We start from the raw sequence: 16,474 nt of genomic DNA, 5'->3' as shown, positions 1-16,474 counted from the left end.
AGTTTTTAAATGATAAAAGATTTTGAGGGTGCCGTACAAGGAATAGATAACATACCTTGGGCAATCTATCTGTTTTTTGGTTTTTTTTTTTTGGAAACATTTTCCCATTAACCATTAATGGTCCTCATGGTTGGACAAACTAAGCCACTTTTTTTCTTTTTCTTGACATACGCAATTCTCATGGCCATATTGGGGAAAAAAGGGATTTAGCTTTGTAGAAATTGGTAGATTATTATAAACCTGTATCTGTACAGAACTTAAACTGGTGGCAGGATTATGAAAGATTATCTACTCTGGATGTATCATTTTGATTAAATCTCCCAAGTTTAAGTTTTGGGACCACCTGCTCAGAAGCACGCCTTCCCTCATAAAGAAGCAATTCCCAGAAGGGTATGCAACATAAGCATAAACGCAAGTTCACATTTTATACCATTCCTCAGGACAAGAAAAGTAAAACTGTTAATTTAAATAATTGTTTGGGGAAAAGGAGAAAGAATGGAGGGGACCGGAAATGAGAAGAGACCCTCTGAGGGAACATCTGGAAGGTGCCCACGTGTCCCTTCTCCGTGCATGTGCTGTGAACCCTGCCTTTTCCCAACTACCACACAGTCCTCTTCCGCTCGGGCTTAGAAAGTTCCAGAAGGTACTCAGCACAGCTTGTGATTTTCTGCAACTTGTAAGTCTTACCTTTCCCCAGTGTTTTGCATATTTTTGCCACTCATTCCCCCCCATCTCATTGGAGACAGTGGTCCTCACGGGTCTCAGTGGCACGCCGGGATGCAGCTACCTGCCCTCTGCCCTCGGCCCCGCCCTCGGCTGCTACTCACTCGAAAGGGTCGCTGGGATCCTCCCGCTGCAGCTCGGGGGGGATGGGGATTCTCTTGTAGTACATTTCCCAGTCGAAGGCGCCCCGCATGGCATCCCCGGCTTGGGCCTCGTACCCGAAGTGATTGTGGTCAATGACATCGATCATGGGGCACACGATGGTTTTGTGGTTCAGTGCAATCTGGTCTGGAAAACGAAAGCACAAAACAGGAAATGACACGCGCGCCTCCGTTCTCTCCCGCTGTTCCTCGAAGAGAAGCCCGCGGATCCTTCCTCACGCCCCGGGCTCGCCGCCTGGCCCCCTGCTGCCTTCCGAGCGCTTTGCAGAATCTGTGTCCCCGGGCTGGGCGTCGCGTGGTGGGGCAGTGACTGGGTGCAGTTAGTGTGGTGGCCTTTCCTTTTAGAAAGTCGGTGTCCCAGGGAGATTCGCGGAAGTCCATTTAGCCCTGCCTGTCACAGTTTTACTCTGACCTGTCCCCAATCTGTCAATTTTTGGCGCATCCAGCATGCGTGGAGGGTAAACAGCACTGTGCCCCCTTGAGCATGCAGCTGGAGCCTGCTGAGAAAGCCTGCTGAGAAAGCCTGCTTTCTGGAGGTTCCAGAAGGTAAATATTTAACGTCGCAGTTTTTTTAAGCATCGAATCTGATAACGGCCTTGACGGCTGTTTCCCCGCTAAATTTAGCGGGTAGGATTCTTGGCTCCCAGGCTTACCAGAGATTTGGCCAAGTCCTTTCTGGCTACTGTCCTTTAATATAGACTCCGTTTATCCAAGCTGTGCATTTTTGTCTTCTCTCGTCGTGTCCAGGAGGTGGTAGGCCGCCTGACCCTGCTGCTCCCCTTCCTGCTTCTGTCAAATTCCTGAGCTCATGCTGTTTCCAGTCCTCCTGACAGCCCCCTAAGGTGGCTGTTATTAGCTTTCCTAATTTACAGACGAGGAAACTGAGCTCAGAGAAGTAAGATAACTTGTCCAGGGTCACTCATCCTTTGAGGGCAAGAGCTTGGAGGCACCCCCACTCCCTGGTCCAGTCCTGAAGCCTGTGGTCTTTCCAGCTGGCCCTGTGCTTCTCTGAGGCAGGAAGGAGACTTATTTTCCAGCCGCCCAACCCTTGTCCGTGGAGACGTTATTCCTGGGAGGCGCGTAGACTTTGGCTCACCTAGAACATTACACGTGCAGTGCTGTCCCCCCCAGCAGCGTGCATGCGTTCACTGTCTACTACAGCAAACTAGTTCTGTCGGACGGGCAGAACTTTCAAGGAGAGGACTTCCTTTTTATTTGGATGACCTTTGGATGTGGCATGTGGAGTGAAATACATTTAAATATCTTTAAAATCAGAAAAGACACATCGTTTAGAAATAATTACGTGGTTTGGCTATTTCAGCATCATTAGCCTGATGAACGGGTGTGGGTGTGTAAAGTCCTGTGGAAGATCCCCCCCCCCCCCCGGATCTACGTGGCTTTCTCTCTCTCTCTCTCTCTCTCTCCCTCCCTCCCTTCTTTCATTCCTAATTCAACAGCTATTTATTGAGTAAAAACTACGTGCCTGTCACTTTTCGAGGTTCTGAGGGTAAAGCTGTGAATAAAAACCACAAAAATCCCTGTCTTCATCATCAACAGAGCAAAGACAGTCAGTATACGTACTAAGTCGCTAAATTACGTAGTACGCTGGGCGGTGAAACACGTGGTGGAAAGTAAATGAAACAGGGTAAGGGCTTGTGGGAGGCTGGCATGTGGAAGAGGTTGCAATTTTATTTTTAACTTTTTTAGCTTATTACACTATTTTTTTGTTTTTTGGTCTTTGTTTTTACTTATTGATATTTTTATTGACAAGGGGTTGCGGTTTTAGCTAGCAAGGTCCCAGGAGGCGTCAGAGAGCCTGAGGGTCACCTTGATCTTGTTTCAGCTGATAGGTACGGCCTCTTGGGACTCCGTCCGGTTACTCTCCACCACGGTGTCCGTGGGCATCCGTTTTCGCCCGGGCAGGCCTTCCTGGGTTTTCATCTCTGTCCAAGCGGCGACTCCCCGCAGAGCCCTTTGACCGTTGTCGCTGTGTCCGAAATGTCCCTTCTATCGCCCCTGCCGGCATTTGAATATGAAGGTTGCAGTGACTTTCCTCCATCAGATCCAGAATCAGGTTGATTTACAAGTGCCTTGACCAACAAGGGGTCCCAAGGTGACCCAAAGAGAATGAGTCTGTTAAATTAGCTGTCAGCTCCCCTCACATTTCCTCGCGGCTCCCGCCCGGCCGCACTCACTTCATGTGGAAGCAGCATGACTAATTTTTCATCTAAGGCTTGTGCCTACATTTCAATTTCCAGGGATCAAACAAACAGACTCTCCATGGGAAATTGAAATTCAGGTATAATCCCAAGGTGAAAAATGAACCAAGAAACTGGGGCTCCAACTGTTTTTTGTTTGTTTGTTTTTTCATTTTGGATGATGTGTCGAGACACTGATAGAGGAAAATAAAAGGACATAGTGGTCCTGAGCTTGACTCATTTCGTATCCATCAGGCCTACAGGAAATGAAATCCTTTCATGAGAAAGAGTGGATTTCTCTTTATTTCTCTCCTGTTTTCTTTCTTCCCCCCAATCTTTCTTTTTCGTGTTGGAGTCCTAAGAACAATCAGAGCCCTTGGAGTCCTAAGAACAATCAGAGCCCTACTAATTGGCCTTTTGGGGTTGCTTCAGTTCATAAATAAATTAGGCCCTGTGCTGACTTCCTTTAGAGTTCAACACCATGGAGGTCAAACTCAGCTTAGGGAAGGTCAGTGCTGCTGACAGAACTCTGAATTGCTACGTCCTTGGACAAGGTGCTTTTAATTAAAAGCTCAGAGGAGTCTCTGCCCACAGCTGAGTGGTGAGACATCCCTGCTGATGAGAGTGGCTGGGCAGCCGTCTGCGGGGGGAGTGAGTGGATGGGCCGATGTGGGGGGGCGTTACTTGCTGGTCATTTCCTGTTTCAAATCCAACACGGTTCCAATTGATTCTGCCTCCCTCCCCACGCCCCGCATCTTTTACTAATGGAGCTTTGCTGGTTCTACCTGAAATCCCACACAGTAGTCAATAGCAAACGGTTCTTTCTGACGCTGCTATTGTGAAGGTAGCTGTTACTGGCTATCGCTCCAAAGCCGAGGATTATATTTACAATAAAAGTGGATTGAGTGAATCTGCAAGGACAGAAAGGAACACGGTATGTGTGCACCAAGAACTTTTTAGAAACACTTATTTTTTCCCCCTCAGGCTTACAATTTATTCCTTAGCCACTGCTGGACTATATATCAGATTTCATTGTGAAACTGAAAAAAAAAATAATGTCTCTCGGACTGAGCCACACACACACGTGTTCTAGCTTCAGTGAAATTCAGGACTTTTGTGTGTCTAACAGTTCAAGCGATGGAGTCTTCTTGTGATCATTTAGGACGTGTCACCTGGACAGAAGCACTGAGTGTTGGAGGGGTCCTCTGTGAACTCTGTGAACATAGGGCATCATATATTTAGTGAGACAGGCTGGTGCTGGAAGTGGAAAGAAATGGCCTTATAAATCCTGCAAAAATGTCAGGGTGCTTACACTTTACTCTGGGGATGAAAAGCTTTCTGCCATCGTCTCTTAACAACCCTATAATAATTACTAAATGTGTGTGTGTGTGTGTGTGTGTGTTTTAATTACTTGCAGGGAGCACTTTTGAACACTCTTTTGTTTCGGGGTTACTCAGTGAACAGGACTGCAGTGAAGCTGAGTGTCTGAGATGAAGAACCCTTTTCAGACCTCAAGTTGGAGTGCTTGGTATCATATAAAACGTCGGTTTCCATGTGGTTTCCTAGTTACCTGTTTGTCTCAGCGATGGTCACTACAGCATTCAAGCTCCCACGTGTAAAACTCATAAAAGGGGTCTGTAGCCTTTGCCGACTGCAGACTAAATTGAAGGAACCACACCCCTCTTCCAAGTCCAGGAACCCCTAACCCGGTGGGGCTGTTGGGGGCACTCACTGAGCAGCGGGGGCAGCCAGTTGACGTTGACCTCGCAGTGGGAGTCCAGGAAGGTCAGGACCTCTCCCCTGGCCAGGGACGCCCCCAGGAGTCGGGTCCGGATGAGCCCTTCCCTTTTCTTGGTGCGAACAATCCTGACTTTGGAAAAGCGGGCCATGTATTCTTCCAACTTATCCTTCAGGTGTTCTAGGAAGGAACAGAGCAGGCACAGAGAGAACACAGAACATTAGTCACAGCAGGATTGCTCCCGGGGGTGCTGTGCGTGGAGAGTGTGTGGATGGTGAATCCAGGCTGAAGTCCGTATTCTCCTGGCTTCACCCCAAGGGGAGAGACTGGAACGGTTTCATGCCTAGAGGGCGCTACACTTCACGAGGTCCAGGATGCCCTAGGAGTCGCAAACTCTGCCCTCCGTCCGGACGCTGGCCTGCCAGCGCTCCACGGCAAGCTGGCCACGGGCAGTGGTCGCCAGGCTGCAGCCGGGCCGGCGCTCACCTAGGTAGGCATCGGCCCCGGGTCCCTGCTGGGGAAGTCGGTGAACATTCCATCATATGGGCTCTTTCCAGCAAGAGGGCCCGTTCCAGCAGGGCTTTGCCTGGTATTCTCTGTGTTGAAAATAATGCCTGTAAAACCACAGGAAAGAAAAACATCTCTGCAAATCAACAGAACTGAACAGATTTTCCCCTCCACACAAGGTAATAGCAGGCTGGCACGGTCAGCACCTGGCTTCTGATCTGGAGAAGCGACGACTTTGCTGTTCAGACTAGACATGGAAAGGGAAAGGCAGATGAGATGCTAAAAAGTCATTTTGAACTTAGCTCTTTAAGATGAGAAAACAAAAATTTGGCAATGTTCCTTTGCCTAATTAAAAACAAACAGTGGGAACAAAATCAAATCAGATAACTTAGTTACAGGACAAAACATTTCCCACTGGCTGTGGTACAACACAACCATCTCTTGGTTCTTTTTATGCCAAATAAGTGTGTTTTGGTGGCTTGCTTTCTGTGGGATGAGTACTCATATAATTGACATCCTCTGTTTTCACCCTCCCACGTCTGAAACTCTAGGAGGGCTTTCTGGAGTTTATAACGAGGATATTATGCATTGAAACAGAATCCTGGTATGCTGTCTGTTCCGTGGGTTTCACTTTCAAACTTCCTCTGCATGTTTGCAATCAAAGGCAATACTTTTATTAAGTTTCCTCTTATGATCTGTAGCAACAGGAATTCCTGGAAGGATTTTTGATCCTTTTCTCTGCTCTAACAGACATCAGAACTCCTCTGCATTAGAGTTTCTCTGCACTTAAGGGTTGCCCCTGAGTCTTATTGATTCTTATTATTAGTGAAGTGTTAAAAATCTCAGTTTCCCTTTTTTTTTCCTTAACTGCCCTATAAACATGTTTTACAAATGGGTCAATTAAATATTTAGCATTCTAATTTTTACTATAATAGAAAGCCACTGGGATCTTTCACAGGGATGTTTTAGGTAAAAACACGGCCCCCTTTGTTTTGTTTTTCCCGTAATGGACAGAGATATGGAGGTCAGACTACAGAATGCAAAGTTTATAGGATTTGGAGTCTCGGTGGGAAGTCTGTGACCGTGGAAGATGTGAGGAGGTTCTGCAAACTCTCTGAGCCTAAATGTCGTCACCTACAAAGTACAGGGAATCGGGGGATCTCTGTCCTCTTAGAGAGTGGTGGAGGGTCAGGCTTTTAGCTCCAGACCTGACGATGTTCATTCAACAAACATTTATTAAGTCGATAATCAGAGACCCTGGTAAGTCACTTGTACTTTGGACAGAGAAACAGCATTTCTAGCTGAAGAAATGCCTTGGGATGGTAAGCCTGAAAGATGAAAAATGTCGACGCTTCTATTTCCTGGTGAGCATTGGATAATTCACCACCTTCCATTTACTGCAAATGTAAAGAAAAAAGGTTTTGGCTGGCAATCGGCGAGCAGGTGTGAGCAGATGGCCCTGCGACAGGGTCTGGCTGCACCGTGTCCCTCTCTGCTCTGAAACAGGCATGCTGTGCGGGGGCCGACCTCCCGTCCCCTCCCCATTGTAAACTGGCCGGTTGGACCACAGAACATCCTGTCTCATGGAAACGGTGTCCTGACAGTGAAAATAGGTCACGAACGTTAGTTAAACCCACCAAAATAGTGTTCTTTACTTTTTCTTTGAACCTCACTGTTCTTCTGTCAAACGCCCCATCTCAGCAGTCCGCGTGCACACACTGCTTTCCTCCCCGACCCTGAAGGACTAAAGGCATCTGTCTTGGGGGAGAGGAGGATTCATTCTCTGTAGCTGCTACGAGAAAGCAGTTCTTTCTAGAACGGACTCACCTCCCACGTGTTCCAAAGCAAGAAGCAGAAAGTTGTCAGGTCACCCGGGAGTGATTGTCCTGACTTTGGATTTACGCCTCCACATTTTTTAGTTTATAGGAAGCTCTCTGGAACTCAGTGGGGTCATCCTTTCCCTCTGTGCACATTTTCTGATTCTCTGTGTTTTTCTTTTATCAAAGCCCATTTTAATGAACTAAAAAGACTGGTATGAATTCACTAATCTCAAGGGGTTTGACCCCAAAGAGAGTCCACTAAATGTTCAGATCAATCCCTCTAATTTGAACTCTGCGGTAATAATTAGGCTGCTTGGCCTCAGAATAATGATCTACTTGACTGCCCCTTGGAGGGGTCCGTTCTCTCTTCGTAGTTCAGTTGTAACATCTAATTACCCGTAACTCACAATGAAGACGGTATTGTCAGTCTGATTAGCAAATTAGGCTCTCATACGAGAGGGTTCCTCCTGGGGACAGTGGCGATGGCTTTTAAATGAAAAACAGTTTGCATTTCTTTTATATGAACAATTTTTGGATTCATTCCTGAAATATTCAAATGATTTTAAACATGATTTGGTTTTATTTTAATTCAAGAGCAGCATCTTTGAAGATCCCTTTTGAACTCATTTAATTTTAAGGAATCACAAGAGAATTTATGGTATTTTTTGTAAAACAGACAGATTTCTTTATTGACTACGAAACATTTGAAGAGCTGTTAAAATTTGGGGGTGGTGGCCCTAGACTTTCAGTGGCCTTATTACTATTAAAGTCCACTGAGTGGTAACTTAATGCCCTGAAAGAGTTAATACCATTTCAAAATATGATATTTTTGTCAAGGTTTACTGTATTGTATACAAGGTGTACACAAGTGAAATTTTGGCGTCTTGCTCCTGTGAACATTACATGTAGCAGTTTTCCGAATGCATTTTTCTTTTTTTCTAAGATTCCCCTTCTGCTCCACAGACTGACACACTCACTAGTAGATTTAGTGTTCAGGGCAGCAGCCAAGCACTAAGGATTACCCCCTTCAGTGGTGAGCGGTCAGGAGTCAAGGACACGGGTTCTAGACCTGCTACTGCCCGGCCCTGGGACGCCTGTCAGCCTCAGCGCAGCTGTCCTCAAGCTGTGCGGTGAAGGGGGTGTGACTGACTGACCTTAAATACTCCTCCTGGCTCTAGGATTCTGTGACCTCCCTTGTCAAGTTTTACTTAATGGAGCAGATCTCATCCTTCGAGTATTTTGTGTTTCCCAAGAAGCATCCGATGGTGGTGGTTTTCGTGTTTCTTTGGGCTGCGTCTCCCGTCTGAGAGCAAGAATCAAACCCAAAGGCAGCTAACACAAATCAGAGGTTTGGTCGAGAAGCAGACCCCTGGGTCCTGTCTGTGGTCAGTACAGCGTCTGTCTCGTCTCCTGTCGCCGTCTGTCTGTGAGACAGTCTCTGGTGTCAAAGCAATGACTTCGAAGCACTGTAAGTTCATCAAAGATTTACGTCTGTTCAGTAAGTTATGCTTATTGTGTCAGAAAAATGTGCTAGCAGAGTTGAGACAGCTTGCTGGTCTACCTCTGAGTGCTTGTTCCATTTTTACAGAGCGTGGCGGCGTGGGTCTCCTGAGCGGAGGACTCACCGAAGGCCAGACAGACGGCTGGAATTGTTGCCAAGTTCCTTCCATCTCCTTCGAACCCCCTAGTTTAATCGCAAGGACAGAGCAGGAGGGGCAGGAGACGCTACGGATCTGGAGATACGGGTTTTGATAGTTAAAAACATGCCTGTTTTTAAACAGGTTGAAAGTCCTTTGATGTTTATACTTTGGTTGGTAGAGTGTGGTAGACTGTGACCTTAAGATCGTAGAGAACGTGTGCAAGTTACTCTGGGTGACGTTGAATGGCGAGTTCTGAAGTGAAATGTGCTATAAACACACGCTTTTCTGGTTAACCCTGCTGCGACAGGAATGCGCTCGTGAGTGTGACTCCAAGGTCTTATCACAGGGACAAGAAGTGCTTCACAGTTAGAGACTGTGAAGTGTTCTTCCACCTCGCAGTCTGCTTGGCACAGGGTACGTGTATGTTTTAAGCCGAGGTGGCAATGTTAAGGATAATTGTGCCTAGCGGCGTAGACAGCTTTTCTGTATTCTTCAAACAGGAGAAATGTACAGATTTCATGTCTCTAGTTAACTCCTGAAAACTGCCCATCTCTTTACATTCTGCTTGACCACATGGCATCTGTGCCTTTTCATAGCATTCAAATCAAGACGTTTCACATGACATCTGGAGCACAGAAAATTCAACCAAGAAAGTCACAGAATTGCTGAAACTATATCTGATCGCTTCCATTGATGATTCCAACTGAGTTCTATCTCAGAATGTCTTATTTTCTATTCTTTTAATATACAAGGCATCTTCAGTCATTTGGGAAATACCTGGGGGCACCAAACTTAAATAAATAGACAACATGTATTCCAGCTAATACATAAAAAGAGAGAATTAGAGCGCCACCCTTTACAACCCCTAGTGAACTAGTGGATCAGGCCAACACCACACAAGCCACATCGCCTCCTCTGTGCTTCCTGATGGGGGAACACATCACTGCCCCAAAGATTCTTGACAAAGCACTGAATCTGAGTTCTGGCCTGCCTTTAACTCCAGCTACCAACTTACAGGAAATAAGGGGTTGATGAATATATGAAATGGCACATCTGGGAGATAATCAGCAAAATCTAAACTATGGAAACTTCAGGACAAATGGCTTGGTTTCTTCAACAAGAAATGAAGGGGAAGGGGAAGGAGAAGAACAAAGGGGGAGGGGGAGGGGGAGGAAGAAGAAAAGAAATGGAAAGAGAATCCAAAAGATTAAAAGACATGTAAGAAATGTATCAAACGAGAGGACTTGATACGGGTCCCGATCCCATGATGCAGTTGAGGAAGACACGCAGCTCCTGGTGCCTGGGAACCGGACTGACCCTCAACGTGAGGTCAGCTAGTTCTGCTCGACGTAACCAAGTCACAGGTCGTCAGCACCCAGCAGGGTGACTCTGAGACCACGACAAAGTGAAACAGAATTGCTCAGAAGCCCACAACATACCACGTATTCCCCTCTTTCAGCTCACATGAGTGACGGCTGCTTTTTACCAGTTCTTTTTTTATCCAGTTATGGAAAGGATTTGAGATTCTTTTCCCCCTGAGACTCCTTGATGCCACGCAGTCATGGGAGGAGAGAGCTGGACACCGCTCTTCAGGGGTCCTTTGTATCTGTACATGTTTTGTGAATGAGGCAGCCTCTACTGTTTGGTCCTTATTCTCTTTCTAAGGGTGTGTATGTAGCGACCAGACGGGGAAGACAGCAGGCTGTGTGTGCCTCAGGAACAGAAGGCAGTGGGACTTGCAGCCCTGGAAGGTAGATATGGTGTCGCCTCTGCACGCTAGCTGCCTGTAGTACAAGCTTTGAGTTCCATCTGTTCAGAGAGGCGGGAAAGCCACTGACGAGGGACCCCCAGCATCTCCTGGCGGTCTTGGTGTTCTCTGACCAGGGCCTGGAGAGACATCTGGGGAGCAGATGGTGGTGGTTACACGTGCCCGACTGTCCCGTCCCCACCCTGGCGCCGCCGAGCGCTGGCTCCACTGAGCTCTGCTTCACAGCTCACTTCTTTCTTGTTTCCTCCTCTGGTTCAGTCCTCGTAGTGTCTGAAAACAGCTCCGCCATCACACAGATGTCTCATGGTGAGAACTGGAGAGCTGATCCTTGTCCGCGATCAGCTGGTATGTTCCCGCATCCTTACATGGAAAACGGGGGTGGGGTACCTCTCAGCGCGGGTCGCCTCTGGGCAAGGCAGGTGAGCCTGGACACGAGGTGGCTTCCAGGGCTCCTCTTTCTCCTCCGTCTCTCTCTCTCTCATCATTTGCTTGAAGCATAACTGAATTACATATTTTCAGGATAGCTTTAAATGTGTGCCATACTGAGACACAAAAGAAATGCCACAACACCTGTCCACGCACCTAGGGGACGGCCCCAGTGGAGCAGTAATGCCATAGACCTACCGCCCAGCACCATTCACGGGAAGCCTACCCCGTGGGCAGACCTGTAAGTGGGTTTGAAGTTTTCTCTCTGGGACATGCTCCTGTATCTGAGACTACTTGTGTAATACTTTAGGAATACACATAATGTAAAATTTACACCTTAACTACTTTTTGTTTGCAGCTTAGTAGTGTTAGGTGTATTCAAAATTGTTGTTCAGTTGATACAGAGACTGATCTTGCAAACTAAAACTCTGCACCCATTAAATGACTCCCCACTTCGCCTGTCCTTGGAAACCACCATTCTGCTTTGTTTCTGTGAGTGACCACTCCGCATACCTCACATTGGGGAATTGTACTGTATTCGTCTTTTTATTATTGGCTTATTTCACTCAGCGCCACGTTCTCAAGGATCACCCGTGTTGTAGTATGTGTCAGAATTTCCTTGCTTTTTAGGGTTGAGTAATATTCCATTGTATGTATGTACCACACTTTCTTTATCCATTCCTTTGTCATGGGCATTTGGGTTGTTTCTGCCTTTTGGCTATTGTGAATAATGCAGCTGTGAAAACAGATGTACAGATATCTCATGAAGACCCTGCTTTCCATTCTTTTGGCTATAGACTCCCAAATGGAATTGCTTGACTGTACGATAATTCTATTTTCAGTTTTTTGAGGGTTGCCCTGCTGTCTTACATAGCAGCTGCACCATTTTATATTCCCACTAGTAATGCACAGGGCACCTATTCAATTTTAGAGTCCTTGTGACCCTTTTGGTAAAATGTATATTTAAATAAATCGCATTTTGGTTGAATGTGGAGGAAAGTTCTAGCACAAGTCTTGAGAACTACCTAAAAGTCTTGATAACTACCAAAAAATTCCCCCAAATGACTCCCTAATCCACTAAATGCCATACATTCTATAAAGAAAGAAAAGTCTGAGTACTGACAGTGACAAGATGCTTTCAACATAGAGTGCAGAAGCTCTCAAGGTAGGGAAGTAGCACAGACACCGAAGTTTTGGGAGTAAAATTGTACAAGAAAAGCCTCCAGAATGTGTCTCTTTTCTCTCACTGCAGGGTAGACTCATCTGACATCTTTCTCCAGTCCTCTGTCGTTGGACACTTAGGCTTCTTCCATGTCTTGGCTGTTGTAAATTGTGCTGCTGTGAACACTGGGGTGCAGGAATCTCTTCAAATTAGAGTTTTCTCCAAATATCCCCTGGAGTGGGATTGCTAGATCATTTGGTAACTCTGTTTTTAGTTTTATGAGGAACCTCCATACAGTTCCTTATTGCATCCCTGTGTGTGTGTATGTGTGTATGTGTGTGTGTGTGTATGCAATAGAATACTACTAAGTCATAAAAAATAATGAAATAATGCCATTTGCAGCAACATGGATGGACCTGGAGGTTATCATACTAGGTGAAGTAAGTCAGATGGACAAAGACAAATATATAATACCACTTATATGTGGAATCTAAAAAAGTGACACAAATGAGCTTATTTACAAAACAGAAAGAGACTCACAGACATAGAAAACGAACTTATGGTTGCCAAAGGGGAGATAATGGAAGGGATAAATAGGGAGTTTGGGATTAGCAGATACTAACTACTATGTATAAAATAGATAAACAACAAGGTCCTACTGTACAGCACAGGGAACTGTATTCAATAACTTGTAACGGCCTGTCATGAAAAAGAATATGAAAAGGGATACTTACATAAATAACTGACTCACTATGCTGTACACCAGAAACTAACACAACATTGTAAATCAACTATACTTCAATTTAAAAAAATACCAAAGAACAAGGAAAAAAAAGAACATCCTATTTGAAAACATCGTTGTCTCCAGCCTTAATACTCCGTGTGGTTGCAGAGTTCATAGCATCTGATTTGCACGCATCTGTGCATGTAAATTTCTCTCTGCACCCCCCCTGCCTCTTCAGAGCTTAGGTGTGAGGCCTGCAGGCTGCATCCAGGGACCCACCCCCTCCTCCCCCACCTCTGCCCCTCCCAGCCTTCCCCCTGCATTGTCAGTTATATCGGGGTGGAGGTTAAATACCACTTTGTGCTAATTATCTTAATTAATCTTATCATATTTACCAATATTTCTTTTACATTTCTTCTCATTCCTCCAAGAAAACTCATTATCTTTCAGTTGATTCCTTTAATCTCCAAGCCTGTCAAAAATACACATCTTATAAGATAGTTTGTCTTGAGACGTAAGAGGCAACTACTTTAAAAAATAAATTTAACCAAGAAAAAAACATCAAAGGAGCCAGGATCTTTATGCTTTTTACCTCTAGAGTCCTTAAGGGTACAAGTCCCTTTCATAAATTTCACAATTTTCTGCTTACTTCAACCATTTCTTAGTATATCGTTCCGAATGCCTGGTTGTGATTTTTAAACTGATTGTTTTTGTGTTCCAACATTAATGCAATGCTACTTTTTTTTTGAGTGTATATATATTTATATACATATATATATTTATTGAAGTATAGTCAGTTTACAATGTTGGGTCAGTTTCTGGTGTACAGCACAATGCTTCAGCACAATACATGAACATACATATATTCGTTTTCATATTCTTTTCCACCTTAAGTTACTTAAGATATTGAATATAGTTCCCTGTGCTGTACAGTATGCACTTGTTGTTTATCTATTATATATGTTAGTATCTGTACATCTCGAACTCCCAATTTATCCCTTCCCACCCCTTCCTCCTGGTAACCATAAGTTTATTTTCTGTGTCTGTGAGTCTGTTTCTGTTTTGTAAATAAGTTTGTCATTTTTTTTTTTTTAGATTCCACATATAAGTGATAACATATGGTATTTTTCTTTCTCTTTCTGGCTTACTTCACTTAGAATGACGATCTCCAGGTCCATCCATGTTCCTGTAAATGGCATTATTTTATTCTTTTTATGGCTGAGTAGTATTCCATTGTATAAATATACCACATCTTCTTTATCCAGTCATCTGTTGATGGACATTTAGGTTATTTCCATGTCTTGGCTGTTGTAAATAGTTAATGCAATGCTACGGTTAATGATTTATTTATACCCTCATGCGTACTCATACCTCAGATAAGCAGCCTTTTGTGAGCTGGTTTGACTCTTAATGACCAACTTTAAAAGTTAGGACTAAGTGAATTTTCCCCATAAAAATTATGACTTTCTGTAACTTGATTTCCTAAGAGAAAATCAGGATAAGAAATAAAATCTGGGCACAGGCAGTTTCCAGGTAACCTGGGTCACATCAGCAAGGCTGTTCACAGGGGACGTCACAGCCTCCAGTGAAGGCAGACACTGCCTGGATGAAATCCGCAAGCTGCACCGAGTCGCTTCTGAACCCAAGGGATTTGCAAACTCATTTAAGCAATTTTTTGAAAACTCAAAGTTAGAAAAAAAGAAAGCCAGGATGCCCAAGAAAGAAAGGGAGAAATTGATCTTTAGGGAGTGAAAAAGCATAAAATTCAGGTAGAACAGAAAACAAAAACAAAGACAACTCAACTGTGTATAGCAGCACAGAGATCAAAGTCTCTGCCCTTTGGCAAGTACTTTCAGTTCTGCATTTCTTTGGAGCTGAAACAAACCTGCTGTAATTCACACATAGGTGCTAAAAGCCGTTTTGTTTTCCTTTGGTTTCTCTGAAGCATCTATTGGAATAACTGGGTGGGACTGTCATGTGGGTGGAGTTATAGGGACCCGTCATCTCACATTAGCACCTGTGTGATTGAACGATGTCACCAGTGACTGTCAGAACGGCCAAAAAGACCTCCGGGGTTCGGCCTGACTTCACAATAAATAAAGACAGATTGGAAAGAATCCCTCTAAACAGTTAGTGTGAGAAAAATGCTATGTCAAATTTCAATTTAGATGAGACCAGGACTAAATTAAATATCTGGGAATTGGTCCTGTTCCCAAGGCTACCGAAACTCGCAGTCCCTGACAGTGCTCTTGTACTGCAGCATAGAAGGAGACAGGCAGGGACGAGCTGTCTGCCCTTGTCGAGGGAAGCTGACCTGCTCAAGGCACGTCCTCCCAAGGAATTGCTACGTTTCTTGATAATGCTATTAAAGAATGAGAAAGAGAGGGAACACAGGAGATATTGTCTTGGCCTAAAATTGAAAAAATGGAAATAGAAAGAGGACAAAAATCGCGGCTCGTGTCCTTGAATGAAAAGAATCAATAAAATAAGTAGCTAAATATGACAAAGTAATGCACAGAAATAATGATAATGATAACAGAACTACATTTATTGAGTGCTTACATCTGTTGTGAGAGGTATTCATGTACTAATTTATTAAACCCTTGTTTTATAGGTAAGAAAAAGGATACTCATTTATAAATGAGGAAAATGAGGGTCAGAAATGTTAAGAAATTTGCCTAAGATCTTACAGTAAAGAGGGTCTGAAATATTTTAAAGACTTAGTAAATGTCAGGGGTTATATGTCAGGAGGGAAAGAAAAACTAGAACTCAAGTGAGAAACACTCACCCTGATTTCTCAGCAGGTTTCCTAGAGCCGGTTTCAAGGTAAAGGCAGTTTGCGCTGGAAAACCGAGTTGGAGCGAGTGCCTTCCCTTATATGTATAGGTAGGCCTGTCTCCCAAACCCAGAAACTGTGTTCCCAACAAGGTTGGTGAAGGACGCCTCCCACACACATTCAGAATCTTGTAAGTATACGGGAATTTAATGCAGGGAATTAGGTGTTTATAGTAATAGTATACAGTTACTACAGAAGACCTGGAAAGTTTAAGAAGGTGAGAAGAAGGAGGAAATTGAATAAGAATTACAACAGTAAAAGCTAACCACGGTTAATGAGGCAGACAGAGAAAGGCAAATGCTGAGTGGTATCACTTACATGTGAAATTTAAAAAAAAAATCAAATTTATAAAAACAGTAGAAAAATGTTGCCAGGGGCTGGGGTGCGGCGAGTAGGGAGAGGTTGGTAAAAGGGTACAAACGTTTAGGTACAAGCTGAATGCAGTCTGAGGGTCTAACGTAGAACGTGGTGCCTGTAGTTGGTAACCCTGCTGTGTCACTGAAATGTGCCAAGAGCAGACCTTGAACGTTCTCCCCATATACACACACACGGTGGTAGATGTGTTCATTAACTCAGTGGGGGAAACCTTTCACAACATATGCGTATATCAAATTGTCCCGTTTTATACTTTAAATACCTTACCATTTTGTTTGTCAGTTATACCTGAGTGAAGCTGAGAAAAAAGTCAGTCATTGTTCACATTTTCCATTTAGAGCCTACTTGTTCTTTTACATCTAACGTGGAAAATTTCCATGGTATTACTTACAGCAT

General features: G+C 44.4%; 1 protein-coding gene across 4 annotated transcripts in view; it reads right to left on the bottom strand.

Annotated features, from left to right (window-relative positions):
• The window catches only part of GALNTL6 (polypeptide N-acetylgalactosaminyltransferase like 6), an 803,528-nt gene that overhangs the window by 136,247 nt on the left and 650,807 nt on the right, over nucleotides 1-16,474 (bottom strand). For all 4 annotated transcript variants that reach the window (XM_032470884.1, XM_032470880.1, XM_032470881.1 and 1 more), the window contains 2 exons: nucleotides 4,815-5,000; nucleotides 828-1,011 (listed from right to left, as the gene is read on the bottom strand). In XM_032470884.1, the coding sequence (XP_032326775.1) occupies nucleotides 828-1,011; nucleotides 4,815-5,000 (370 nt within the window). The remainder of the gene's footprint in view (nucleotides 1-827; nucleotides 1,012-4,814; nucleotides 5,001-16,474) is intronic.

Source organism: Camelus ferus, chromosome 31, assembly GCF_009834535.1.
Source record: "Camelus ferus isolate YT-003-E chromosome 31, BCGSAC_Cfer_1.0, whole genome shotgun sequence".
Taxonomy (NCBI): Eukaryota; Metazoa; Chordata; class Mammalia; order Artiodactyla; family Camelidae; genus Camelus; species Camelus ferus.
Note: the sequence above shows the minus strand (reverse complement) of the source record. Positions and strands in the feature narration are given on the sequence as shown.